Source organism: Phodopus roborovskii, unplaced genomic scaffold (genome assembly GCF_943737965.1).
Source record: "Phodopus roborovskii unplaced genomic scaffold, PHOROB, whole genome shotgun sequence".
In the NCBI taxonomy this organism is placed as follows: domain Eukaryota; kingdom Metazoa; phylum Chordata; class Mammalia; order Rodentia; family Cricetidae; genus Phodopus; species Phodopus roborovskii.
In genome coordinates this window covers 27814386-27841465 of record NW_026126433.1, presented here as the reverse complement: position 1 = coordinate 27841465, position 27080 = coordinate 27814386, and the positions used below count along the sequence as shown (strand labels likewise).

Sequence of the window (27080 nt, the reverse complement as noted above, 5' to 3'; positions counted from 1 at the left end):
AACAGTCTCAGCTGCCCGCTCCCGGGCGCGCGTAGTGGCGGGCACGGGCTCAGGTGGCGGGAGGAGCGTCCCTGTGGAGTCCGGCCACGCTTCCGCGGCCCTTTGGGTGCGCACTCCCGACCTGAGTCCACCCGGACCCTCAGGAGGGAAGGACGCACCGGCCCGCGGAAAGATGGTGGTGCCAAGTGACCCGAGCGGACGCGGGGAGCTCTGCCTATCCCTGGGCATCAGTTTGGGGCAGTCTAGGTCTCCTCTTTTACAGGGTTTTGCTAGCGTCGACGGTTCAGCCACTGTCGGGACTCCAAAATTACTCTAAGCTCGGTTTTATTTCCGTCCCCTTTGCGAAGGCTTCTACTGAAGCCACTTTCATTTCCTTTTTGTTTGTTTTTTAAAATCTCGGGGACACCAAGTCCCCAGCTGAGAATCATGGTTTTGGGTTAATTTTCCAGGCCATTTCTCTTCCCACCAAAACTGGGGGAAAAATGTTTTCTAGACGGATGCTACCAAGAATAGCAGACTTTATTGAACTGGCTTGTGACCTTACTCCAAATGCATAAAGTGTGGTTGTCTATGCCCAACTTTTCCCCTGGTTGAAGGCCGTCCCTGTAACCTCAAGTACCTATACAAATCAAGGCTGACAAAATACCAAAATAAAACAAGGGTCTGTTCATTAGGAAAGCTTCTAAAAGAATCCCCAACTGCCGACAGTGTGTGTACTATAGTTTTAATTAAGTGACAAATCTCTTTAAAGACATCCTCCCACAACCTGATCTCAGATGTAACTGAGTCGCAAATGGTTTCCTAGTAAGCCCCATTGTAAATCACCTGTGAGGTAAAATTTGGAGGGTTTGGGTCACAATGGAATGACATCGCTAATGGTAGATGGATGTTCAGCTTGGAGCACAATAAAAAGCTTTCAGGTTTACTTGCTTGCCCCTAAAATCCTGAGACCTGTTGATTTTGGAAACTCTACTAGGGATGCGCATCTTCTTTTGAATACAACAAAACAGTTTGTTCTGTATATGTGTTAGTAGTATTTCTTGTAAGATGATAAACTTTTTGAAAAACAGGAGCCTGTCATATATGTCTGGTAGTAATTTAGATACTTTGTTTAGTTCTATCTCAGAATCTGAGACAGTGCTTTGCACATGGGAGACATTGTAACGGTGTTACTTTTTACTGTCTCCCACAGAGCCTCCTGCACTTAAAAAAAAAATCTTACCTTTTGGAACTTTTTTTTAAAGGATTCTCAGCACTCATGAGGCAGAGGCAGGCGGATCTCTGTGAGTTCGAAGCCTACAGAGCTAGTTCCAGGACAGGCTCCAAAGCAATACAGAGGAACCCTGTCTCGAAAACCAAAAAAAAAAAAAAAAAAAAAAAAAGAGGATTTAAACATTTCTTCTACCTACTTAATCTGAATCAATTTTGGATCTGGAACCCATCTTTTTTTTTGTTTTCCCCTAAAGTGACATTTTTTTTTGTTGTAAAGCAACAATTCATAGTTTATATTTTATTTTACTTGTATGTATGTCTGTGCAGTTGCATATATCTGTGTGAGCATATGCACATATGTGAAGCCAGATGATACCAGGTTCTCTGGAGCTGAAGTTACAAGCTCCTTACTGTGAGCCACTTGGACGGATGTGCTGGGATCCCCCAGTGTTCTGAAAGAGCAGCAGATGCTCTTAATCACTGAACCCTCTCTCCAGACTTCATTATACTGTGTCTTAATAAGAATTCTGACTAGTTTAATTCCCGAATTTTGAGCCTAGAGAAATTGAGTACTTGCATCTCTGTTTATAGATTATTGTTGAATATTCATACTCTGTGCCTTAATTTCTCCCAGATCATCTAACTTAAGTTTTATCTCTAATCCCTTCAGTAGAGGATGAACCTTCTTCCCAAACTGTTACAAGCCAAACAGCCTCAAAGAAAACTGTCAGAACACCAGAGACTTCAAGTAAGAATATTTTGGGTTTTTGTTTGTTTTGCTTTTCTCTGTACCTGGGCTCATCAAGAATCACAATTCAGAGTCTTGTGAGTCTTCTTTATCAGGTCACTAAATTAAGCCACGTGGGTACTTGCAAGAACATGCAAGGGTGAACTATCTAGTGAGTTCAGCTATCAGCTACTATGTATTTGTTAATCTTCATAATCTTTCAGGGAAGCAAGTACTCTGCCCCCCTTAATAGATGAGAAAATGGAGCTCAGAGTACCTAGGATTCTTCTCTAAGATCACATGATACATGACTAAACATAAATTCAGACTCATGTTTGTCTCTCTAAAACCTCTTCATTTCCCCCAAACCTTCACTTTCAGTCTCAGGTAATCATAAAGTGTCAAATGGTTATGTCACAGTGCCTTCTACTTAGTTGTTTCTGCATACTAAAACCCTGTCACAGTGAGTTTCAAATCTCTCATCTTAGTAAGATGTTTCATTAAATCCAAGGTATCATTAGATGCCTCATGTACCACCTAGAAGAAAAAAAATACTGCCAAATTCCTGGTAATGTGCCATAATTACATAATAGATGATTTCAGAGGTGTTTAAAATGTAATAAAGAAAAATTGTCCTATAATCACTATAAAAGGGAAATGGATTACATGTAATAGTTCACTGAAGTGTTTTCTTTTTTAATTCTTGTGTGCCACTGTACATTTGTGGAAGTCAGAGGAAACCCTTGTGAAGTAGATTCTCTTCTACCTTTATGTGGATTATAGGTACTGAACTCAGTTTGTTAGATTTAGCAGGAAGTGCCTTTACCATGGAGCCATCACACTGGCCTGAGAAAATAACAACATCTTTATACATAATTTTCTTGACTAAAAGCCAGTGTGTTTTAAATGGCTTTATTACAAACCCTATACCTTTGAACTTGGATCATTTGAAATGAAACATGGCTAGCATTAATATTTTGCTTAAAATTAGTCTTTCCATTTCCTGGACATATATATGATTAAATAGTTGAAGAGTATGTTAGCTCTAAAAGTATATCGCAAGTACATATCACAAAATGTGATACCACATATCTATGGCCTCAGCACTTGAAAGGCTGAGGCAGGAGAATTCCTTCAGTGTAAGGTCTGCCTATGCTATGAAGTGAAACCTTTCTCAAAAATAAGCAAAGGCCAATTTCACACTTAGAATAGACAGTGAGGTTGATGATACAGTGCATATTTTGGTCCCTACCCCACCCTGCTTTGGCATACTGAGGATTAAACCAAGGATCTAGTGCTGGCTGGAGAAACATCATCTCTGGTCCCAGAATTTGGTTACTAATAGTTTTCAGGTTTCGGGGCCAGGGTCTCATGTAGCTGGTACTCAGACCCACTGGGTGGCAGAGGGTAACCTTGCGTCAAACTCCTGATCCTCCTACCTCTGTCTCCCATATATTAGAATTGTAGGCATATACATACACCATCATGCCTTGCTTGAATAATTTAGAAGAGTTTTATTAACTAATCCTCTTTGAACAATATGGTCTACTGAGAAAAATTTCAGGTTTCTTCAAGACTATACATTCTGTAGAGCAGGTAAGTTCACTCTAGTTTACTGTTGTTAGCAATTTGCAAGAGGCCATCCCCTAGAGAAATTTGCCTTTGGTTCTCAATCCTAATCAGAGTTTGGGAAACTTTCTTGACCAAATGAAGATGATTGCATACTAAATCTTGTGTTTCACTTATTCTTCTCTTCCTGTACCAGTGATGAGTGAAGACCCTATAAGTAACTTACGCAGACCCCCACTAAGAAGTCCAAGATCTGGTAAGAGATTGCTCTGTTAATTTAACACTTTCTTATAAATACAGTGTTACTTCTGGAGGAGACATGTATTCATATGGTTCAAAACTTACCCCAGCATGGTGGTGTACAATTTAATCCTAGAACTTTGAAGACAGAGGGGGATCAGGAGACCAGGGTCATCTTGGCTACAGAGAGTTTAAGGCCATCCTGAGCTACGTAAGACTAATGAAGTCTTTCTGCATCCATTGTCTTCTGTCCATCCTGCCTTAACATCAGGAGTGACCAGTGTCGGCTTATTTTTCTAGAGATACTTATTTTCCACCTGCATCTTTTTGACAGTGCTGAGGCTTGACCCACAGCCCTGCACATACTTGGCAAGCTTTCTACCAGAGTCATATCTGCTGTTGCTCTCTCTTTTTAAACGAAGCTTGGCTCAGTGAATATTCTTCACCTCCTTGTTTGTTTCCACTTCATTTCATCTGTATTAAGAGATCTTTCCCTATTGGTGAATACAAAAGGCTTCTGCATTGTTCTTAAAAGATTATTCCTTACATGGTGCTGTGGTTATTTTGTGCTTGAGTGGTGCTTTCTAATTAAGGTTGGGAACTTTTTAGTCTTCTCAGTAAGGCTTTGTGACATGGAGCTATAAAATGTTGCTGCCTCAACTAATTTCCTTTTGACTAAAACTTTGGAAGTCCTTAAATTAGTTTGACTACTATGAAAGAAAACTCGTAAGGTTACTCCATACAATCTACTTGCACTTTTTTTTTCTGCTTATTATTGGTCCTTTCTATTAGGTCTCTTGCATCTCAGCCACTCCCTTTCAGATGATAAAACCTTTGTAAGTATCTGAGCAAATGGTTAAAGGACTGTATGCTGTATCCTTTTCAGTTCTAATCATTTTCTTGCTGTCTCTCTTACAGATTCAACATACAAAACAAATGGAAATACTAAAATGAATGAAATAGGTTTGTTTTTCTCTAATTCTTGGATGTTCTTATTGAGGATCCTTAGCAGCAAAATATCTCAGTGTGTGTTTTGTGGTTGGTTTGAGACTATTGCTTTGTTCATTGTCTCAGCTTATGGGGTGGTGTCCCTGGAATTCCTGAGGTTTTATTCTGTTTTAAATTGTCTTATTTGTTGCTTGAATTCATGCGAAAATACACAGTAATAAAGTCCATTTTGTGTGGTTCTCAGGGTTGAACCGTGGTCTCACACATGCTTGTCAAGCATCCTACCGTTGAGCCTCATCCTCTCAACCTTCCTTGTTGTCTTATTCTGGTTTTGTTGTATTGTTTTTGATTTGTTTGTGCAACGAGGTTTCATGTATTGTGATAGTCTCAGCTATGAAGCTGAGGATGACCATGAACTCTTGATCCTCTCGCCTCTACCTCCCAAGTGTGAGGATTACAGATTTGTGCCACCAAATCTGACAAAGGAAGGTACTTTTTAATTAGCTTTTGTTCAATATATGCCATGAGGAGAAAGAAAATACCAACTAGGATGTATTTTTCCCTAGATTCAGAAACTCGGTTTGTTTTTGTTTCATAAAAGCCATGCCCTTTGCCTCTTTGTTGTTGTTTCACTAATTTAACTTCTTTTTAGTGTTTGTCTTGACATAGAACATGAGATTTCAACATCTGGCTTTAGGGATCTAGGGTCATGGTTTGGGGGTAAGCATGATTGCTTTGCATGTATAAAATGTGGGGGTCAAACTCCCAGCACCTCTGTAAAAGACAGGCATGGCTTCAGTGCCTGTAACCCTAACTGCTGAGTATTGGAGACAGGTGGATCCTAGGTGCTCCATGGCTAGTTATGGTAGCTGAAATGACAAATTCAGGTTCAGGAAGAGACCGTCTGATGGGAGTAAGGCAGAGGACAACAGAGGAACACAGCATTGTTTTCCTCCGGTTTTCACACACCTGTACACACATACACAAACAAGGAAGATGTATATATAAAACAATAAAATCTGTAGCTCTAACTGGGCCTGTTGTCTCATGCCTTAACCTCAATACTTGGAAAGGGAAGGCAATAGGACCAGGTGTTCAAAGCCATCTTAGCTTTACTGCGTTGGATGTGTTTGGAACTGATTTAAAATTTTAAGAGAAATTTTGAAAAAAAAATTTTTTTTTTAAGTTCATAGTTACAAATTCCTCTATTAAACATAGTTTTACCTAGGCCTGGGCTAAGTTTTACAAAGGCGTCAGGATCTATAGTTTCTGGATACTAAGATGAACTTTGCAATATATTCCTTATCCTTTTTGTTTTGTTTGTTTGTTTTGTTTTGTTTTGTAGAGTTTGAGCCTCATTTAGCCCAGGCTAACCTCAAATTCACTATGTAGCTGAGAATGATTTTGAACTTCTGATCCTCTTAACTCCATTCTCCACGTCTAGGTTTACAGACTTTTGTCACCATGCCCAGCTTTCATAAGAGTTTCTCAAATTCTCTTTTTAACTGGGCATGATCTATTTAACATGGGCATCTATTTAACATGGGGACTGTAACCCTAGCACCCGGGGGGAGGTGGTGAAACAGGATTGTTGCAAGTTCATGGCTAATCTGGACTACATTAGAGTTCTAGGCCAGCATGGACTACAGAGTAAGATTGTCTTAAAAAATAAAATAAAATAAAATAAATAAGGAAGCTGAATAAGAGGGAAATTAAATCAAAGCAGGAAGTCATAGATGCTACTGATTCATCATCAGTTTGTATCTGATTAGTCTATATAGTCTTTGAAGATTTATTTGCTTTTATGCATAAATGTTTGCCAGCATGTATATGTATGTGTCTGGTTCCTGTGGAGGTCAGAAATAGGCATCAGATCTCCTGGAATGTGGGGGCTAGGAATTGAACCCAGGTCCTCTAGAAGTGTCCACTGAGAAATCTCTGTAATTCAGGCTGTATATCCTTGTAGCTTCCATTAAAAGAGGAAAACAAGCCACACACACACACACACACACACACACACACACACACACACACACACGAGTCTTAGCACTTCAGAGGCATAATAGAGGAGGATCAGAAGTGGGAGGACAGCAAGACCCTATAATCCTGTCTCAAAAAAAAAAAAAAGTGTTTAAAACCTTATATGAACCCTTAATTAGTGAGAACTAGTCTCAGACTGTTTTTCTTATGTTGCTATGTATAAACAAACTTCTTTTTAACCACTTCCTATGTTAGTGACTGACCTAAATGCTAGGACCATAAAGTGCTATAAGTTGGTTTGTGTGTGTGTGTGTGTGTGTGTGTGTGTGTGTGTGTGTGTGTGTGTGTGTGTTTTCTTCTGGATCTCAGAAGTATGTTAGGTAATGAAAAGAAAACAAGATTAAAAAAGAAAAACACAATTAAAAATCAGGAAGTTGGTCAGGGTTTGAGTATGAGGCCAGCCTGGGCTACTAACCCAAATGGAAAATAATTGTAACTTTATAAGTTGTTGTGACAGTTTGTGTAGAATATGGAAGAAAAGTGCCCTAATGGAGAGGCTCAGCTTTTTAAATCAGAAAGGCATTTGATTGAAATTTGAAATACAAATAGCAGGCAAGGCAGGGAAGAAGACTTGCAAATACTACAATCTGCCTTGGGACAATTGTCATTTCTCACTTTAGAGAAGGAGCTACAACTACTCAATATTGGTGACAGCACGATGTTAGTGGTCTTTTTAATTGAAAAATGTGTAAAATGATGTTCTCAGTCACAACATAAGGATTGCTGTGTGTGTGAGAGAGAGGGGTGGGGGGGGAGGAGACCAGAAGACAACTTGTGAGAGTCTTTTTTTTTTTTTTTTTTTTTTCCCTTTTTTTCCCCATCATATATGTTACAGGAAAGGAATTCAGGTCCTGGTGCTTTGGTTTTTGGTTTTCTGAAACAGGGTTTCTCTGTGTAGTCCTGACTGTCCTGGAATTCTCTCTGTAGACCAGGCTGCCCTTGATCTAACTGAGATCCCCCTGCCTCTGCCTCCCAAGTGCTGGGATTAAAGGGGTGCGCAACCAGTGCCTGGCCACCAGTACTGGATTTCTTCAAGTGATGAGATCAAAATAACCTTGTATAGCCAGTTATCAATTGTTTCTTGAATGCTGTTGATAAATATTTAAGGATGTTAATAATGTTAATAGAATTCTAAAGAAAAGCTCTTTACACAGACAGTAGGTAAACAATTCTCAACCTTTTTTTTTTTTTTAAAAAGAAGAAACCTGGGTTGGTGACTCCTGCCTATAATCAAGAAAGAGACAAGATAATAAGGAGTTTGAAGGCACTGTGGGATGTATAGCCAGAATCTGTCATAAAATAACTGAAAAGAAAAATAAGACTAAATATTCAATACATTTTTTAAATCAAATATATAAAAGATCAGTCTAGTTTTCTGTTTTTGTTTTTTGTTTTATTTTGTGACACAGTCTCCATCACCCAGATTGACTTAGAAATTGTAATACTCCTGCCTCTGGCACCAAGTCATGGGATTACAGGCATGTATTACCATACCTGGTTTCAATTCAATCTTTTATAAACATTTTTATATAATAAATAGTTTATAAGGAGTAAGCTAGGCATGGAGGCTCATGTGTGCTATGGGAATAATTATGTAAATTAAAACTGCTATACAAAGAATAAAATACTGTAATAGTCTAGTAATTTGAAAACAAAATTTGTAAGCTGAGCATGCTAGTATATCCCTTTAATCCTAGCACTCAGGAGTCAGAAGCAGGAAGATCTTTACGAGTTGACTCAAAGAGAAAAAGATTGGGAAGGGGGCAGTGAAAAGGCTCAGGGGTTTGATGCCAGCACTAACAACCTGAGTCCAGTTGCTGGGTCCCAGACGATGGGTTCTTCTGCAGCTTGTCCTCCAATCACAGCACAAACACTCAACAAATAAGATGTCATTTTAAATTTTGAACAGCAACAACAACAACAAAAAAAAAGCTTAAAGGATAAAAGACTTCCTGTAATTCAAAATGTAAAATTTTAATGGTTTTCCCAACATGTGCGTGCGTGTGTGTGTGTGTGTGTGTGTGTGTGTGTGTGTGTGTGTGTGTGTGTGAGAGAGAGAGAGAGAGAGAGAGGAGAGAGAGAGGGTGGGGGAGAAAGAGGGAAGAAGGAAGGAAGGAAGGGAGAGGAAGATTATTTTGAGCTAGGCTGTGTAGCCTAGTCTACGTCAACCTCACTGGTGATTCTTCTGCCTTAGCCACCCCTGAATGCTGGAATCATAGTTGTACAGCACCACACCCAGTAAATTTGCATTTTACTTCTTTAAAAACAAAGGAGCAATAATGGGGTACCTGGTCCACAGCGTGTGCTGTGACAGCTTTTAGCTCTCTGAGAGAACTAAGATGTTATTGGCAAGTTTCTCAAAGTGATTGATTGTCTGTTTTCTAGCAAAAATGTTGATACATTTTAGACACTGATTTATACCTGCCACTGTTTTCAGTAGAACTCACTTTGACTAATATTATATTAACCTAATAAATTTATGTGAAAAAATTCCAAATTCATAATGTAATGTTTAGAATCACATTCCAGCCAGGCAGTGGTGGTGTACACCTTTGATCCCAGCACTCAGGAGGCAGAGGCAGGCAGATCTCTGTGAGTTCGAGGCCAGTCTGGTCTACAGAGTAAGTTCCAGAACAGTTAGAGCTGTTACACAGAGAAACCCTGTCTTGAAAAAACAAAACAAAACCACTCTCTGAAATCATATTTCCACCTGTAAGCCTAAAATGAGTAATATGAAAACCAACTCTCCAAAACTGTTCAATGCAATTCAAGAGCCATACATCATGGTAAGTTCATATATCCAAGGTAAAAAGCAAAAAAAGCAAATTAAAGAAAGGCAAGTTCGCTTAAGCTGTTTTGAAATAAACCACACTGACTACAGGAAGTATTGCAGGAGTCAGTGGTTACTTTATAGAAAGTATCTAGTTGAGAGCTTGAGGCAGGAGTGCAGGTATGCATTATATGTAGAGTGCTTTGCCTAGCCATGTACTAGACCTTAGCTTCAATCTGCAGCACCACACAAAAGGAAGGAAAAAGTGACTAATCTGAACATTTGTGTCTTCAGACACATTGCTATGGTATTAATCATAACCACAAATTTGAGGAGCCTTCTCGTGGCTATCAGTCTACTTTGGTTACGTTTGGCATAAATGACTGTTGTGATGCTGAAAGCTTTTTAAAAAGCAGATGGAGGTAAAAGCTGAAAAGATATTCTCCCAGCTTTGTTAAAGTTGAAGTCATCCTAATCCTGTACAGTTTTACTCAGTATTTTCACCCAGTTATGCTGATATTTGGGTGTCACTTCCTGTATTGAAAAAGACAAACTGTCTCAAAGGAAAAAGAAACAACTTAAAACAAAAGTCTTTCATAATAGGCCACGTGCAAATCCTGAGTTTTAAGTTTGGTTGATAATGTTTGGTTGTTTATCTTTCAATTCCCCGTTTCTGAACAACAGTAGGGTGATGCCTGTTCATACTTCCTTCTTTGTCACACTAGTGTACCAAGGACTTCTTTGTTTGTTCCTTCAGCTTGTTATGAAGAAAGCAGAGAAGCCTGGCAAATAGAATTAAAATGTAAACCTGTGGGACCTGTAGGAACTTAGAATATTTGTCAATGTACAATTTAATGTTTTCTGTACACATTACATTTAGAGTACAAACAGGCCTATGACAGGTGTAATAGCAGCATTCAAGAGATACATATAATAGACTGAGAAGTTCAACCTAGTAAATTTGAGTTTATCCTGGGCTATCTTAAATTCTGTCACAAAAACAACAAAAATTAAAGCCTTGGGACTGGAGAGATCGGCTCTGAACTTGAGTGCTTGTTCTTCCAGTAGACCTGAGTTCACTAGCATCCATGTCAGGCAGCTTACAGTCTCAACTCTGGGGGCTGTGGTACCCTTTTCTGGCCTCTCAGGCACTTACTTATACACATACACATCAGTAAAAAGAAATCTTTTTAAAAGTACATGTTTTATAAAGCTAAACATCTACCAGGCATGGTGGTATACATCGTGAATCCTAGCACTTCAGAGATGAGGCAAGTGGATCATTTGTGAGTTCAAGCCTAGCCTGGACTACATAGTAAGTCCTGGGCTAGTTAGCACTGTACAGTAAAACCCTGTCTCAAAAACATAAAATGAATGCCCTTTATTTGGGGCTGGTTAGGAACGATTACTGCTCTTGCAGGTCTCAGTTCACTTCCCAGCACTCATGTCAGGTGGCTTACAGATACCAGCTCCATGGGAACCAACTCACTAGATTTTTGCACATATGTGACACAAATACATATGATTTGGTATTAATAAAAGCATTTGTTTCTAACATGAGTTTATGTCAGATTTTTTTTCTGCAACAGTCAAAAGGGAATGATAGATCCTTAGTCATTTTACAGGAAAAAAGGTTTTTTGTATTTTGTTGATTTTTCCTTAGTCATGTGCTCTTATTATTCCTAAGCTTTAGTTTCTGATGGTACATTGTGTCTTTCTCTTCTAGAAGCTGCCAGTAACCAACCAGTCCATTTCTCTGAAGAAGGTAATTTCTTTTTAACTATCATGTAATATTTTGCTGTTCTGTATATTAGAAGCAGTTTTGATAGGTATTTAAGAGGAAGAGCAGAAAACGGTTGTTTTGAACAACAACATAAATAAATAACCCACCAGTGAACTATCAAGATAAACCAGGATAGGTAGTTTGGATAGAATGAGTAAGGAAAGTCCTTACATACTTTTAAGCATCTTTATCTATTCAATTTTAAGGAAGGCTAGTATTTTCCACTTCTAGCTTATGTTTGTTTTTGATTGTGATAGTAAATCACTTTCTAAATTTTTCTGACTAGTTTATAAAAAATATAAACAAATTTTTTCTTGTTTTTTTCTTTTTTTGAGACAGGATTTCTCTGTATAACAGTTTATGGTGTTCTGGAACTCACTCTGTAGATCAGGCTGGTCTTGAACTCATGGAGATTCATCTGCCTCTACCTCCCAAGTGCTGGGACCCATCTAATTTAGTTCATTTTTATGCCAATATAATGTGAAATTAGTAGTTGGGATAACAAAATGTTTGTGAGTGTAGGAACATTACCCATGGGGAAAAAATAAAAAACCACTGATGGGCAGGCCCACACTAGTCAGTCAGTCATGTCTTTGCACAGCCAGTTTACTGTGTAGTTTCTTCTCATAAGCTAAAAATCTCTTGATTATTTCCTGATCACCTATTCATTTTGGACTCTTCATTAAAGCTTCAGTGTATAATTTTCAGACATTTGTTTAAGAAATTTGGTGCTGAATACATGAGCTCAACTGTGGCTCATTTAGAACTTTGTTATTTTAAATGGGAAGTGCAGTAAACAGACAGCATCTATGTACTGGAAACTCAGATGCTTTACCTGTAACCTGTGTTTAATGCAGATCTTTTGAACATTAGCATAAGACTGTACTATTGCATTGTCCATTTCCTTCTAGGAGAAACTGAAGATGATCTAGAGAGCTCTTACAGTGATACCACTATCAAGGTCAGATCCAGGGATTCTGTTGAGTCTAGAGGTAACGTTTCCTTATATACATGTAACTCTTCTCTCAGGGCCATCTTAATTCAAGCCTAGTTTTAAAGCCTTTGAAATTTTTTTAAAAATCATTTTTTAAAGTTACAATTTTTAAAGTACATTGTAATTAATTCCTTACATTAATTGCATACATGTTATTAGTAATGTGTCATGTAACATGTAGCTGAATAGAGCACTTTTTAGCCTGCTTGAATATTTGGGGAAAGATGTTTATTCTCAAGAACTACTGCCATTTTTGAATTTTGAAAATTGATCACATTGGTATTCAACAGCTTGAAAAGTATTGTTCAGTTTCAGGAACTTCTGGTATTCTTAGATAATTACTTTGTCTTTAGGTCAGATTCTTAACCATGTTAGACATCACAGGGGCTTTAGTTGTTTAAATACGACAGTCTTTAATTGTTCATGTGACTTGCCTTTAAGTATACTTTATCAAAGAGTTGGTTGGCTAGAGAAAAGTAGTAACTTAAGATGCTAGACTAATTTGTAAACTCTAAATGGGTAACTTTTTTAGTCCTACAGAAATACTGTCTCATGGAAATCTGTACAATTCTCATTATTTGCATCATCTTTTTTTTTTTTTTTTTTTTTTTTTTTTTTTTCCATTGAAGATAAGCTCTCAGGACTGAGTGTAGTGGCATACACTTTTAATCCCAGCACTCACTTGAGGCAGAGGCAAGTAGATCTCTGAGTTCCAGGCAAGCCTGGTCTAGATAGCAAGTTCCAGGCCAGTCAAGAATTCTATGGGGTCTATATAGTAAGACCCTATCTCAAAAATTAAAATAAGATAAGGTCACGGGACTGAGGACAGCCTTGGTGGTAGAGTGCTTGCCTAGCATTTGGGTGAGAATCCCTGATTTAAAGCTCAAAAGCTGGTTTATAAGCATTTGTTATGTTGTATATCACCTCCCCTTATTTTCCCTCCAGTCTTTTTTTTTTTTTTTTTTTAATCCTGTTTTTACTTAGAGAGATTTATTTTTACTTTATTAGATAGGAGGTACTGTATAACACAGTTGTTCTTAAATTATTGATCCTCCTGCTTCAGTCCTACCCTTGTCCACAGTAGTGATGGCATTAAAAAGATGTACATACCACAGTGCCCAGTTTCTATCATCATTATTACTATTTTTGTTTTTATATGCTAGCATACAAACTAATAGATTTCTTTTTTTGATATTTTCACACATACATATCTTTACAGTTTTTTTGTTCTTCCCTTTAGCCCTTATCTTCTTAAAACATTTAATATTTTTATTCTTTCACAATTTCATACATATGTGATGTTCTTTAACAATTTCATACATATGTGATGTTCTTTAATTGTACACCCCTCAGTATCCTCTTTCATCTCCCTCTGCCTCCTGTTTAACTTCTGCTTTTCCCAACAAGTCCCCTTCATACCTTTTTTGTATGTGAGTGTAGGGTTGCCTTCGTGAGCAGGGGTGGATGAGAGGTTATTTATTTGGGCAAGAGTAACTTACCAGAGGCTACACCACTGAGGAATATGACTTTCCTTTCCCAGCAACTGTTAACTGCCTACTAGGTCCTTCTTCAGGGTGGTGTCAGGACCCCTCCCCCGTCTGTGATGGAATGTTGATGGCCCAGTCCTTTGCAGGTTCTGTGCACCTCCACTTTACCTTGATCCTTTCCTCCTTGCAAATAGTCCTTCCTTCTGCTTTCATGTTACAGAAAAGAAGGGATGTATAGTGATACACTCTTCAGGCCGAGAACTTTTTATAAACAAAGTAATTTATCTGTTTTGTTCTTTTGATTTAAATGCTCATTGTTCTCCTGCAGAATGAACACTTAAAAAACGATGCATCAGGGCTGGAGAGATGGCTCAGCCGTTAAAGGCTAGGCTCACAACCAAAAATATAAAAATGATGCATCAGACACTTTTTGTTTTTTAGATGAAGCCACCAGATCCTCTAGTTACCATCAAGAATCATCTTGGAGGTTACCACAGAGTGAGTAGTCCACAAGTTTAACAATCTCTGTGGGAAGACAAACCTTCTGCTTTCTGTAGTTTGTCATGTGTTTTTGCCTACATTATAACATCAGTTGCTTTTAGTTTGTTCGTTGATTGAGAAGTGTGAGTCTTAGAACTTTGAAACTTTTCACATTTGAGATGATAGGATATAAAATATTGGAAGCAGTATTTTAGGGTTCAGGTAACTGTGGTCATTAATGACATTTGACTTTGATCCTTTTAGGGGTACTGAGGGTAAAACCAGGTTTTTTAGTGCTTTAGGCAAGCATTGTATCACTTTGCTATACCCCAGCTCAATAATTTTCTTAGTTGTTACTATTTTCTATTGTAGATAATCTATAATGAATATATTTCTTATGTTAAGCAAAATAATAGTATTTTTCTTTGTTTATTTTTAAATAAAATCCCAGTATTTAAATTGATCAACTCATGATATACTTGTATGTAAATAGTCAAGAACTTCTTTTCCCTTCTACATTTTCTTATTGAAAATATGCATTGAATCTAAGTTTCCATTTTTTAACATATCAATAAAATGAAAACCATCCATTTAAACTGTATTATTAAATATGGCCTTAAGTACATTTTTCTAAAAAATGCTTCTTAGTATTTGATTAAAGAAAGTGTATGTATGTCCTTTATTTTCACACATGCACAGACCTACTTTTACTTTGTTTTGAGACATGGTCTCACTGAGTTTCCTAAGCAAACCTTAAACCTGCAATGGTCTTGTATCAGTTTCCTAGGTAGTTGGGATTATAGATCTGTGTCACCAGTTCCAGTGGGGAATAGCTCAGAGCTCACATCTCAGACTTCAAGCAGGAGGCCATGAGAGCACATACAAAATGTCACACAGTTTTTTTGTAACCTCAAAACCTGCCCCAATGGCACATCTTCTCCAACAAAGCCATACCTCCTAAGCCTCCTTAGCTAGGGCTACCAACTGAGGACTGAGCATTAAATGTCACCTGAGGCTTATGGGGGACAGAGATTTCAGACCACCACAGCCTGCTCAGTTGGTTGATTGGCTTTTTTTTTTTCCCCCCTGTGCTGGGAATGAAACCCTCACACACACTACTGAATTATCATTATCTAGTTCTGAGTACTTTTAAGTTTAGAAAAAGGGGAAAATGCTGGGAGGCAGAGGCAGTTGGATCTCTGTGAGTTCGAGACCAGCCAGCCTGGTCTACAGAGCGAGTTCTCTGACAGGTTCCAAAGCTACAGAGAAACTCTTAACTGTGCTTGCTACTCTTGCAGAGGACCAGACTGCAGTCCCCAGCACCACAATGCACAGCTCACAACCATCTGTAACTCTGCCTTCAGACATCTAACATCGTGGGTTCTTTAGGAACTAGCACACTTACACACACACACACACACACACACACACACACACACACACAATATTTTAAAGGGAAAAGCATTTTGTATATTTGACTGGTCTAAGGGTAGGATTGGTTTCTTTATAGCATTCCTGATAGATAAGTGAAACGCCTTTATAACATCTTTTTATTTTTGTTTCCCAGTGTTCTCTGATCTTACTCTTATTTTCTGTTTTAGGCCAGGACTTCACAGCTCATGAGAACCAGCCTTCAGTGCTGAGTAAGTGATTGATAATATAGTATTTATTTTAGTCAGCCCTGCTCCTTATCCAACTAATAAAAAGTTCTTACACGGCCAGGTATGGTGATACATGCCTTTAATCCTAGCAGAAGCAGGTGGATCTCTGAGTTCAAGGTTAGTCTGATCTACAGAGCAAGTTCTAAGATAGCCAGGGCTACATAAAGAAACATTGTCTCAAGAACCCAAATAAATAAATAAATAAAGTTGTAATATGATTTTAAATCATTTAACCTCAGCTTTAAATTCATCACACAGTAGTACTCTGTAATAATTACTCTGTGATATGACATTCTGTTCAGGACTGTTTTAGCCTCAGTGGTTTACTTATAGGGGAAATGCCCAACTTTTTGTCTTAAATGTAATTAGAATCCAATAGAGTAGTTTTGAACTCAGTCGTAGAGACCAGAGTAAAGACATACAACATAGTTTGGTCTGGTGAGTAATTATTTTTTTGTTACGGGAAAGCTTTTGTCTTTACTGATCTGACCCTATGAATTACTTAATACTTTTGATGTTTTCCTCCCTACCCTCCCCGCTCTTGTTACATTTATTATATAATGTGGGACTATGGTGTAAACTTAGAAAGTATATGAAATGATGTTTTTATATATGTGTTTGTTTCAGGTTCAAGATGTCAAAAAAACGCCCAGGAGTGGGTTGAACAAGTCATAAGAATGAGGAATCGACTGCCACGTAAGTAGATACCTCTCTTTTCTGCTGTGCTTTTGTGTGCTGTGCTCCTAGATTGCTATCTGCAGTGCCAGTGCAGTATAGAAAGTGGCTTGGGAAAACCAATGGGTAGTACTCTCAGGCCTCACAGGAGCAGCAGTTTGTGCATGGTAATGAAGGTGTACTCTTCTAATGACTCTGTGTGTGTGTGTGTGTGTGTGTGTGTGTGTGTGTGTGTGTGTGTGTGTGTTTTAGCAGATTTCATGTAGATAAACACTCTACTGCAGCCTTATTTGCCCATTATTTCATGTCCTAAAGGCTGAAATTCACTAATATAGCAAACTCCTTAGTCCCAGCATTTGGGAGGCTGGGGCAGGAAGACTGAGAGGTCATGGTCAGTCTGGGCTTTAGAGCAAAACCTGTGGTCACAAACAAAACAAAAAGCATTGGCTATATAAAAATGTCGGTTCTGTTTTCTGCCTTGAATGATACTTAGCTCTTATTCCTTTCCACACCACACCATTTGTTTTTTGGTGGTTTGAGACAGCATTTCACTATATGGCCCACATTGCCTGGAACTCCATCATCCAGCCTCAGCTATTCAAGTGTCAGGATTATAGGCATGTTGACACTACACTGGGATTCTGTCCCATTTTTTTTCCATCCAACCACAGTTCCTCTTGTCCCCGTTTTTTTAGATTATATAAAAATCTCTGTTTGCCTTTTGCTCATAGAATGACCGGCAATAATTGCTCAAAGTAATCTCTAACGATTCCAATTCACTTTAGCTTACCAGAAAGCTGTATTCCACACTTAAATGAGTTATTTAGCTACTTAAAACAGAAATGCCCTCTTCTCTTGCCTTATTGTTGGCTGTTACTTTTTAATATTGTATATGTATGATATTAGGAGACATTTCCTGTTGTAATTTGTTCTTCGTTGCCTGTTATACTTAGGAAACCAAGTACTAATTATTCAGCTTATTAGAATTATGTGTAACTACAATAAAAAATGAAAAAAATTTTTTTCCTTTCAAATTTGAGAGACAGCATCTCTGTGCCACTCACCCTGGCTGTCCTGGAAATCTGTAGGCCAGGCTGACCTCGAACTCAGATCCCCCTGCCTCTGCCCCCTCGGATTAATGGTGTATACTATCACACTTGATTCAAAATTTAAATTTTAAGAAATAACTCTTGAAAGTAAAAATGCAATAATTTCAGTCTGTATTCCACAAAAAAACATTTCTCAGATTATTTCTTAATTCTTAATATTGTATTCAAGGAACTAAATAGCAAAGAAAAGACATTTGTACACATTGGTAGCAGAAAATATTTTTACACCTTTTTTAGATTAAAATTTGTTTTAAACATTTTATTTGTGTATATGTGTGTACCTGCTTATCCATATGACCCAGGAGAAGATTGGGTTCTCTTGGAACTGGAGTTATTGGCAGTGGGTCCTAGGAACCAAATTCTGGTTCTTTTTTTTTTTTTTTTTCCTCCTCCAAATTCAGGTTCTTTGCAAAAGTACCAAGTGCTCCTAACATCCTAACAGCTAAATCATCACTCTAGCTCTAGAATTATTTTTAAAATTGTGTATGTGCTATATTTCCACACATTAGTACAGTACCTCCAGAGGTTAGGCTAGGGTGATAGAACCCTTGGAGCTAGAGTTACAGGTGATTATGAGCCAGCCACTGGATGTGGAATTTGAACTCTGGTCCTCTAGAAGAGCAGTACATGCTATCTTAACTTCAGTGTCACCTCTCCAAGCTCTTTTAAGGTTTTATTTTCTCTGTGACATTGCTCATTGCAAAAGGAAAAATAATTGAACATCAGTTTGAAATGCAGATGTAGTGCTGCTGTGTTTGTTCTTTGTGGATAGCCCTGGGTGGCCTGGATTTGGATTATAGAGCATGTTGGCCTGCAACTCACAGAGATCCACATGCTTTTGCCTCCCAAATACTGCAGTAAAAAGTAACCGTGACTGGCTTAGCATTTTTTTGTCACCAAATTTTTAACTTTTAGCATTTTATGTTTACACTCCTATTTCATCTAATGTTAGTGTATTTATTATGACTTAAGTACTTGTAACTACCATATCTGGGTATTGTATTGAACTTTGAGAGTATTGTAGAAAGATGGCATACAAGAAACTTGCATACATTAAGCTGAGCTTAGTGATACTTATCTATAATCAGGCTCCTGAAGTTGGAGGTCTGAAGATAGGCTAGGCTCTACATACCTAGACCGATTGGAGAAGGAAGATTATTAATCCTTTAACAATTAAAAGGATGAAAATATTTCTAACAGTGAAAGAAGTCTATAATGATTTTGCAACAGCCTTTATATGGATAACTCTTCAGGCCAAGATAATTGTTTAAACTTTTTTCTTGGTGTTTTTTTTTTTTTTTTTTTTTTTTTTGGCTGCTACTTTTTGCTTTTTGGGCAGGGTCTCACGTGGCCAACACTATTCTTCTTTTCCTCTTGCCACCTCTTGAGTGCTGGGATCATAAGTGTGTACTATCATGCTTGGCTGATTCTCTTTCATATTTCTCTTAGCATTCTAAATGTCATATCCTTCTGTTGGTTATGCATTCCTGTCTGCTGTGGTGGGCTATTTTTAAACACAAGTGTTTTAGAACCTGGAACTTTGATTTCCTTTTGTCATCTCATGTTAGCACCAGTTCCTTGGTTGTAATTGGTCCCAGTTGAGGTTCGAACTGCATCACTGTCTATACTTCTTTCTGCTTACCTTGTGATAAAGTAGTTTAAAGGTTGTCTAGAGAGAGAAGATCTTTGAAACATGTTTTGAGGCCTCTCAAAAATGGGACTGCAGACACAGAGCTTATCATTAGAGCTCTTTGTTCTAATTCCCACTTCCTGCACTTTACTTTTTTACTTTTACAGAGAGTTGTGCTCAGTTTACTGTGATGAGTCTTCTACATTAAACACAAGTTTTAAGTCTGATCACATAACTGTTAATGTTTATTTGTGTTATGTACAAATCAATAACTGGTGGATTTGTGCCTTCTACTCTTTATGGAATGAGTGATTGCTGCTGTAATCTTCAGGATTGAGAATGTCTATAGATCTTCAAGATTTTACTGCCTCTAGTGATTTACTCAGCTCTAGTGATTACTGTGTATAGTAAGAGAGATAAAATTGAACTTTTAGGCTGTGTCCTAACTCAGCAGTTTATACATAGCAGGCCTAAAAGTATATATGTGATCTATGGACTACATACACAGTGTATATGATATATATTTAATACTTATTTGTTGTATCCATCATAAAATAGACCATCACACCACTGCCATGTATCCCATTTGATCTTTGCAACCATGTAATGAGGTATTTAAGATGAACATGCTGTATTTGGGACTTTTTTATTGCTTGGTTTTTAGTAATGCAATTGTAACTTCATGGCATAATCTAGAAGTTTCTAATAGTTTCTTCAGCAGAATTAGTAATTGAAAAACAGTATGGTTCTTGTGGTTAGCATGATGTCATTTTGTCTTACTTGGTTGTTGAGTGTTTCAGATTTGTTTCTGGTTTTGGTCATATGACTCAATTTCTATATCTTAGCAGTGCTAACTTTATTCCTTGGTCTAATCCAATGTTTCTCAAGTAGAAGCTTGAGAATAAACACAAGGAAGACCATTCAAAAGTTGTCCATGCAAAAGTTACTTCAGGCAAGTGTTAGATGGGTAAATGGCAAATGGAGGTCATTTCAGTGAGGTTGCTGGGCCTCTCTGTCTCCTGCAACAAGCTTGTTTTGTTTCATTTTATAAGATTTTAAAACATTACTAAAGACTTAAACAGTCAGAATCCCCAGAGGAGATAGATATTCAGTCATTCTAAGAGAAAATAATGTGGATTTAAGATTTATATGGAAATAACTTATTCCAGGCACTCTAGGTAATCCACAATCTACATTTTCTTCCTCTTTATAGCATCTTCACCAGGCAACAGTTAGTAAATGCTCATTTTCCAGTGATTTTGTGCTGTTGTTATGGTGTGGTGCCCCCCCCCCCCGGTCTTTTTACCTTTGTCCCAGAGGTTACCATTCCTATTAAATAAGCTGCAAGGCTTTCTTTCAACACTGAGTTGAATGTTCATTCTGTGCTAGGTCTGTGCTGCTGGGATTAACTGCGAAAGGGCCTTCAGTGTAACAGGCGCTTGGATATTTTGCCTCACCTACTACTGATGCTGCCTTTTGGTGGAATTTGCATTTTCTTTCTCTAATGGAAATAAGTGGACAAATAAAACATAAAATTGATGGTCTTTTGAAATTATTTTTTATCTTAGATAACAACATTCAGGAATCAGAGTTTGGAAGCCAATCTCCCTCGACCTCCAGCCAATGTAAGCTTATCTATTTGTTAAGTGAATCCAAACTTGGTGGCCATACTTGTTTTAAAACATTTTTTTGACAGTTGTGTGACCTAATGATATTTAAAAGGCATCATATAAGCACTTCTATGGAAAAAGTACATTTTATCAGCAGTGAAATTCTATGTAGGCAAACTATAAGAAATGCGTAGTTTCCTCTTGAATTTTATTGTTGTTCAAAGTTGATAAGTTGGGCTGGAGAGATTGTTTAGTGGATAAAAGCATACTGTACCAGCCTCACCACCTGATTTCAGTCTCCAGAATCCACAACAAGGTAGAGAAGAAAAGTGACTCCACAGAGTTATATTTGCACCTACATGCTACACCCACTCATCATGGCATGTGCACACACATGATACTAATAACTACAAACTGTTTGTTACTAAGTAAGCAACTATTACCATTAGCAGACCGAACTCTACTGGATTAGCAGAAAGGCGGCTCATAGGTGATGGAAGCAAGTGCTGTAGGTTTCAGAGTCCACAAACCAGTATTTGAACTACATTGGAACAATTACTTTGTATATAGCTTTGAGGAAGATTTTTTATTCCTTAAGCCTGTTACCCTGAATAGTGAGTACTAAGAAATTTCTAGTGAGTCTCAATTTTTAAAAAATATTTCTACATTGATAAAGTACCTCCAAAGGGTTTTAATTAATTTGAAAATGACAGGATTCTTTTATGGATGATTTTCCTTATCCACTCATGAGTTGATGGACATTTAGGTTGTCTTATTGCTTTAGTGAACCTGGGATACAGATGTCTCTTTCACATATTGAATACATCTCTTTAGATGCATAACCAGCAATGACATTGCTGCACCATGTAGTTTATTTTTAACTTCCTGAGGTGCATTAAGAAGAAAAAGACAGTGGGATAAACCTATTCATATTTACCTAGAAATTAATCTTTGGTTTTAGTTGGATTCTCACATCTGCTTCAATATTTAGATAGCCAAGAATATTGTTCAGATATGAAAAATTTTTTAAGCCTTTTCATGGAATTGTGGACTTTCCTTGCAACTTCATCATCGAACAGCTGACAGTAAATACTACTGAGGATGTGGAAGAGAAGAGACCTTATTCACTGCTGGTGGCAGTACAGTCTAACGCAGCCATTATGAAGATCAGTATGGAGGTTTCCCAATAATTAAAGAGCTGCTGTATGACCCAGTTATACCACCTAGGCAGATCCCCAAAGAACTCTGTCCTGCCACAGAGACAGTTGTACATCCATCCATGTCCATTGCTTTTCTATTCATGACAGCAAGGAAGTGGAACTAGCTAGTATGGCTAATGAAAATATGGTATATATACACAACGGAATTTTATTCAGATGTAAAGAAAGGTGAAATTAGGGAATTGTCAAGGAAATGGATGCATCTGGAAAGTATAACATTAAGGAAGGTGGTCCAAACTCAGACAGAAACTACCTGTTCTCTTACATGCAGATTCCAGTCTGTAATGTATAAGTGTGTATATGTATAAGTTATAATATACTTAGGTGTATATTATATTTACATATAAATAGATGTAAATGTGGATAAAGCATAAAACACTAGAAAGGGGATATGAAAATAAGTGCTTAGGAAGGATGGAGGAGGTGGAAGTGAGTGGTAAAAAGGACATGACACACAAGAGGGAAGTGGTAGTTTCTTATGTGTAGATGTGTAGTCTGAAATGTGAAATCAGAGAATGTTAATGAATTTTTTTATGTTCTTAGATTAAAAATCTCAGAATTGTTTTGCTTCTTCCTTTTTTTTTTTTTTTTTTTTTTTTTTCCTCTTGTGTTTTTGAGGCAAGCTTTTATATAGCCTGTGTTGGCTTTGAACTCATTTTGTAGCTGAAAGTATCCTTGAACTCTTGATACTATTGTCCCCACCTTCCAAGTGCCAAGGTTAACAGGCATGTGCTACCACAACTTGCTTAATTTCTTAGAATTTGAATGGAATACCATGCAGTGGTCATTAGAAAATATTGATATACTAAGCTATGCAGAATTTTACTAGGCATGGTGGGAAGCTGAAGCAGGAGAACCACATCTAGACTACAGACTAGGTGACTACTGTCAACTTGCATGCCACAAAGATAAGTATCAGTACAGTTAATTTACATGGATAAGTAGCTGTTGTAGCATATGGAATGCATTCATTTATATCTAATTCTTTTATTTATATACTTAAGAAATATTGTACTCTAGATAGCCAGCCATGTTAACTACTGAGTCTCTAAATTAGTTTTATAAAACACCTATTTACTTCCCAACTATTAGAAAATGCTTATAAGTCTTGCTTTATAAACAGTTTTAGTTCTGAAATTATGAAAATTTATTCTGAAACTTACTTCTGAATTATGAAATTTTTATTTAAATATATTTAAATTATTTTTCTTTAGAAACTTATCTTTCTGACATTATATATAAGCATATATATGTGTGTGTGTGTATATATATATGTATGTATGTATGTGTATATATATATATACATATATATATATATCCATAACATACCTTTATGAGCTTTTCCTGAAGAGATATATTCTTTAAAAAAAAAAAAAAAAAAAAAACCTAATACCAGCTCCCTTCTTTAAAGTACTCCCTGGGTAATTGTGGCATATGCCTTTAGTCCCAGCACTTGGGAGGTGGGGGTAGGCAGATCATTATGAGTTCAAAGCCAGCCTGGTCTACAGAATGTGTTCCAGGATAGGTTTCAAAGCTACACAGAGAAACTCGGTCTTAAAAAGTCAGACATGGTGGCACACACCTTTTATCCCAGCACTCAAGAGGCAGAGGCAAGGAGTTTCAGGCTAACCTGATCTTCACACCAAGTTCTAGACAGAGTCATGCATGGGGCTAGAGATACAGCTGAGTAGTTAAAAGCATGTATTGCTCATGCAGAGGACCCAAATTTAATGCACCTACCGGGCATTTGTAGTCACCTGTAACTCTAACTCCAGGGGGACCCATTACATTTGACCTCTGCAGAGTGAGCACCTGCACCCACATGCACATTCACAGAATAAAAAGAAATCACTCACCCTTGAATCTAAGAAAATGGAATATATATTTTCTCTCCCCCAAGCAGACACTGCTGAACAACCCCACAGTGAATCTTCTGTCAACAGAAAATGGTGGCTGTTCGGTCTGTTTGGTGTCCTTGCTGTTGGATTGCTTTGGTTCTTTCATACTCCTGCCATAGAAACCACAGCCATCCAAGAATTCCAGAACCAGATGAAACAACTTCAGTCTAAGTACCGGAGTCAAGACGAGAAGCTGTGGAAAAGAGGCACAACATTCCTAGAAAGACATCTGAATAGCTCCCTCCCTCGACACCAGCCTGCCATCCTTTTGCTCACTGCAGCCCAAGATGCTGAAGAAGTACTCAAGTGTCTGAGTGAACAAATTGCCGATGCCTATTCTTCCTTCCGGAGTGTCCGTGCCATCCGGATTGATGGGGCAGGGAAAGCTGCTCAAGACAGTGACCTCGTCAAACAAGAAGTAGATCTACAACTGAGCAATGGATTTAGAAATGGCCAGAATGCAGCTGTGGTACACCGCTTTGAGTCTCTGCCCGCAGGCTCAACCTTGATCTTCTATAAGTACTGTGACCATGAAAACGCAGCCTTCAAAGATGTAGCCCTAGTCCTGACTGTACTGTTGGAGGAGAAGACACTGAAAGCCAGTCTAGGCCTAAAGGAAATTGAAGAGAAAGTGAGAGATTTCCTCAAAGTCAAGTTCACCAACGCTAACATGGCCAGCTCCTACAACCACATGGATCCAGACAAGCTGAGTGGGCTCTGGAGCCGCATTTCTCACCTAGTGCTGCCCGTGCAGCCAGAGAATGCCCTGAAAGGGGGCAGCTGCTTATGAGGGGGAAAGCGGAAATCTCGTCTCGAGTTCTGAACATTTTTCAGACTTTAACCAGAGACGGAGTATGGAGCAGTTTTTGAAAACTGGTTTCTTTTTAAAGGAAGTTAAATTCATACATAAACGTGGAATACCGAAATCATTTATGCAGCCTGATTATCTGTGATTTGAGAGAACCATTTCTCTGTTTCCACTGAGAACTAACTGTTAGGAGTGTTTAGCATGATCTAAAGTATATGCAATTCCCCGAGGATTTGCGTTAATTCTGGCTGAATCATTCTTGCTGTGCTGTGACCAGTGAGAAGGACTAGGTGCCTTTCTCAAAGAATCAGCTTTATTTTTTAACTTCGGATATTTTTGTTGGTTTGTTTGTGACCTTATTAGTCTGATAGCTCTCCAATTGTAGCTATGGTTTCCCCATTATTTTTCCTTTTATGCCATTTAAATATGTGATCCTTAGCTTCCACTTGCAAAGACAAAAGTCATGAAAGGTCATCTGGATGTGCAGTTTAGCCTCCCTTCCCCCATTGGCTTTAGGGATGGGAGAAGAGGGTTCGGGAGGTGAAAAGGGAAGAGAAATTGTTGAGTGTAGAAGGAAAAGGAAGGGGAAAAAAATAGCTGCAAGCTGGGCATGGTAAGACATGCCTGTAATCTCACACTTTCTCTGGGTAGAGTCAGGAGGATCAGAAGTTCAAGGCCAGCCTCATCTATATAGTGAGTTTTCTGCCACCCTGGGTTACATGATACACAAAAAAGAGGGGGGCGCGGGGAGAAAAGGAAAAGGGGGTTTTCAAAATGAATGTTACTTTAAAAGAGAAGCATGAAAATGACAAAAAGCCTCTGAGATGTGGGTTACTCTAATATGTCTAGGCTGTTACCTCGGTGAGTTATTACAGTTTGCTTTTTATACTCTTTCCCCACTTAGAGAAGATCTTGGTGTGAGTCTAAGGTTAGTGGTAGAGCAATTGCCCAGCTTGATTGTTTTCCCGGGTTCAATAACCAGCATTCCACACACCTATAACCTCAGCACTCAACAAATTGAGGTGGCAGCATCTTGAAGGCAAGGCCAGCCTGGTGTGTACATATCATATCAGACCCAGTCTCAGTCCGACTCCCCAGTAAGGGCAATTGCATGGCCACCCTCCCAAGAAAGCCTGAATGTGATAGTTTATTCTTATTTGACACTTAACCAATTTTAAAAGCAGTCTCTTTGGTTATAGCCTGACAGTTTTTATCTTAAAGAATTTTCCAGTACATCCTCAACCTGATGGTTCAGTTTTTTTTTTTTTGTTTTTTTTTGTTTTTTTTTTTTAATTTTTTTGCTTTTTGCCAATACCAGGGATTGAACTGAGACCCACCCATGCTGGTCAAAGTGCTTTGCCACTGAACTACATTCCCCAGCAGTAGAAATACATTTTGCCGTCAGGTGGCTCATGTCTGTCATTCTAGCACTTGGGAAGCTGAAGCAGGAGGTGAATTCATGGCCAGCCTGCATGGGCTGCAGAATGAAATACTGTCTTACCCACCCCACCCCACCCACACACACAAAGACAGCTTCAAAAACTGGTAAATAGTTCTCTGCTGGGCTATTGAAGACTCCATTTTGTGCTTGTACCTCTGTACTAAAAATCCTGGACTAGCACTCCATAACAAATACAAAATTAACGTATGCACTTGAACAGTTTTATTGAGTGCCTCAAGCCAAAAAGAGTGACCCTTACCACACCTGATGAATGTTGGGCTTATGTCTCTACTGCGTAGTATTTTAGGGTTTTTTGCACTTACATCTTGGCTTTCTCATCTATCGTCTGCATTTTTGTCTTCAGCTCTTATAATTCTAGACCTGAGTTCCTTTGTCCATGGACATCTAAATGAAAATTATACTTTAGAGTACTAGCCAACCTTTCTTTACCCCTTGGGTGGTAGTAAATGGGGAAAAGTGGTCTAACTTCTTTCCAGGGAGATTACCAACATTTGTACCTTTATTATAACCCGTTCTTGTCAGAAGTCAGATGATCAGGTTTATTTTATAAAGAATTATAAAAAGTTTTGAAAAGTATTTTTTGCATACATATCGTATGGAAAAGGAAGTTTTATTAAATGTTCCACTGACTTAAATAATTTTGAAGTGATATGTTGCTTATGTCTTTCAGAAAAAATAAACAATTGTAATAGCTAATGTGTAAATAACTTACAAAGCTATTTTAGTAATTTAAATAAATTTACCTTTTGGGTTTGTA

At 38.0% G+C, this 27080-nt stretch overlaps 1 protein-coding gene across 1 annotated transcript in view; it reads left to right on the top strand.

The window, feature by feature from the left end:
* The window catches only part of Tor1aip1 (torsin 1A interacting protein 1), a 27985-nt gene extending 905 nt beyond the window's left edge, over positions 1-27080 (top strand). The window contains exons 2-11 of the mRNA XM_051186047.1: positions 1886-1960; positions 3705-3764; positions 4667-4711; positions 11233-11271; positions 12201-12281; positions 14212-14268; positions 15852-15893; positions 16539-16607; positions 20894-20950; positions 24056-27080. Of these exons, the coding sequence (XP_051042004.1) occupies positions 1886-1960; positions 3705-3764; positions 4667-4711; positions 11233-11271; positions 12201-12281; positions 14212-14268; positions 15852-15893; positions 16539-16607; positions 20894-20950; positions 24056-24843 (1313 nt within the window). The 3' untranslated portion in view covers positions 24844-27080. The remainder of the gene's footprint in view (positions 1-1885; positions 1961-3704; positions 3765-4666; positions 4712-11232; positions 11272-12200; positions 12282-14211; positions 14269-15851; positions 15894-16538; positions 16608-20893; positions 20951-24055) is intronic.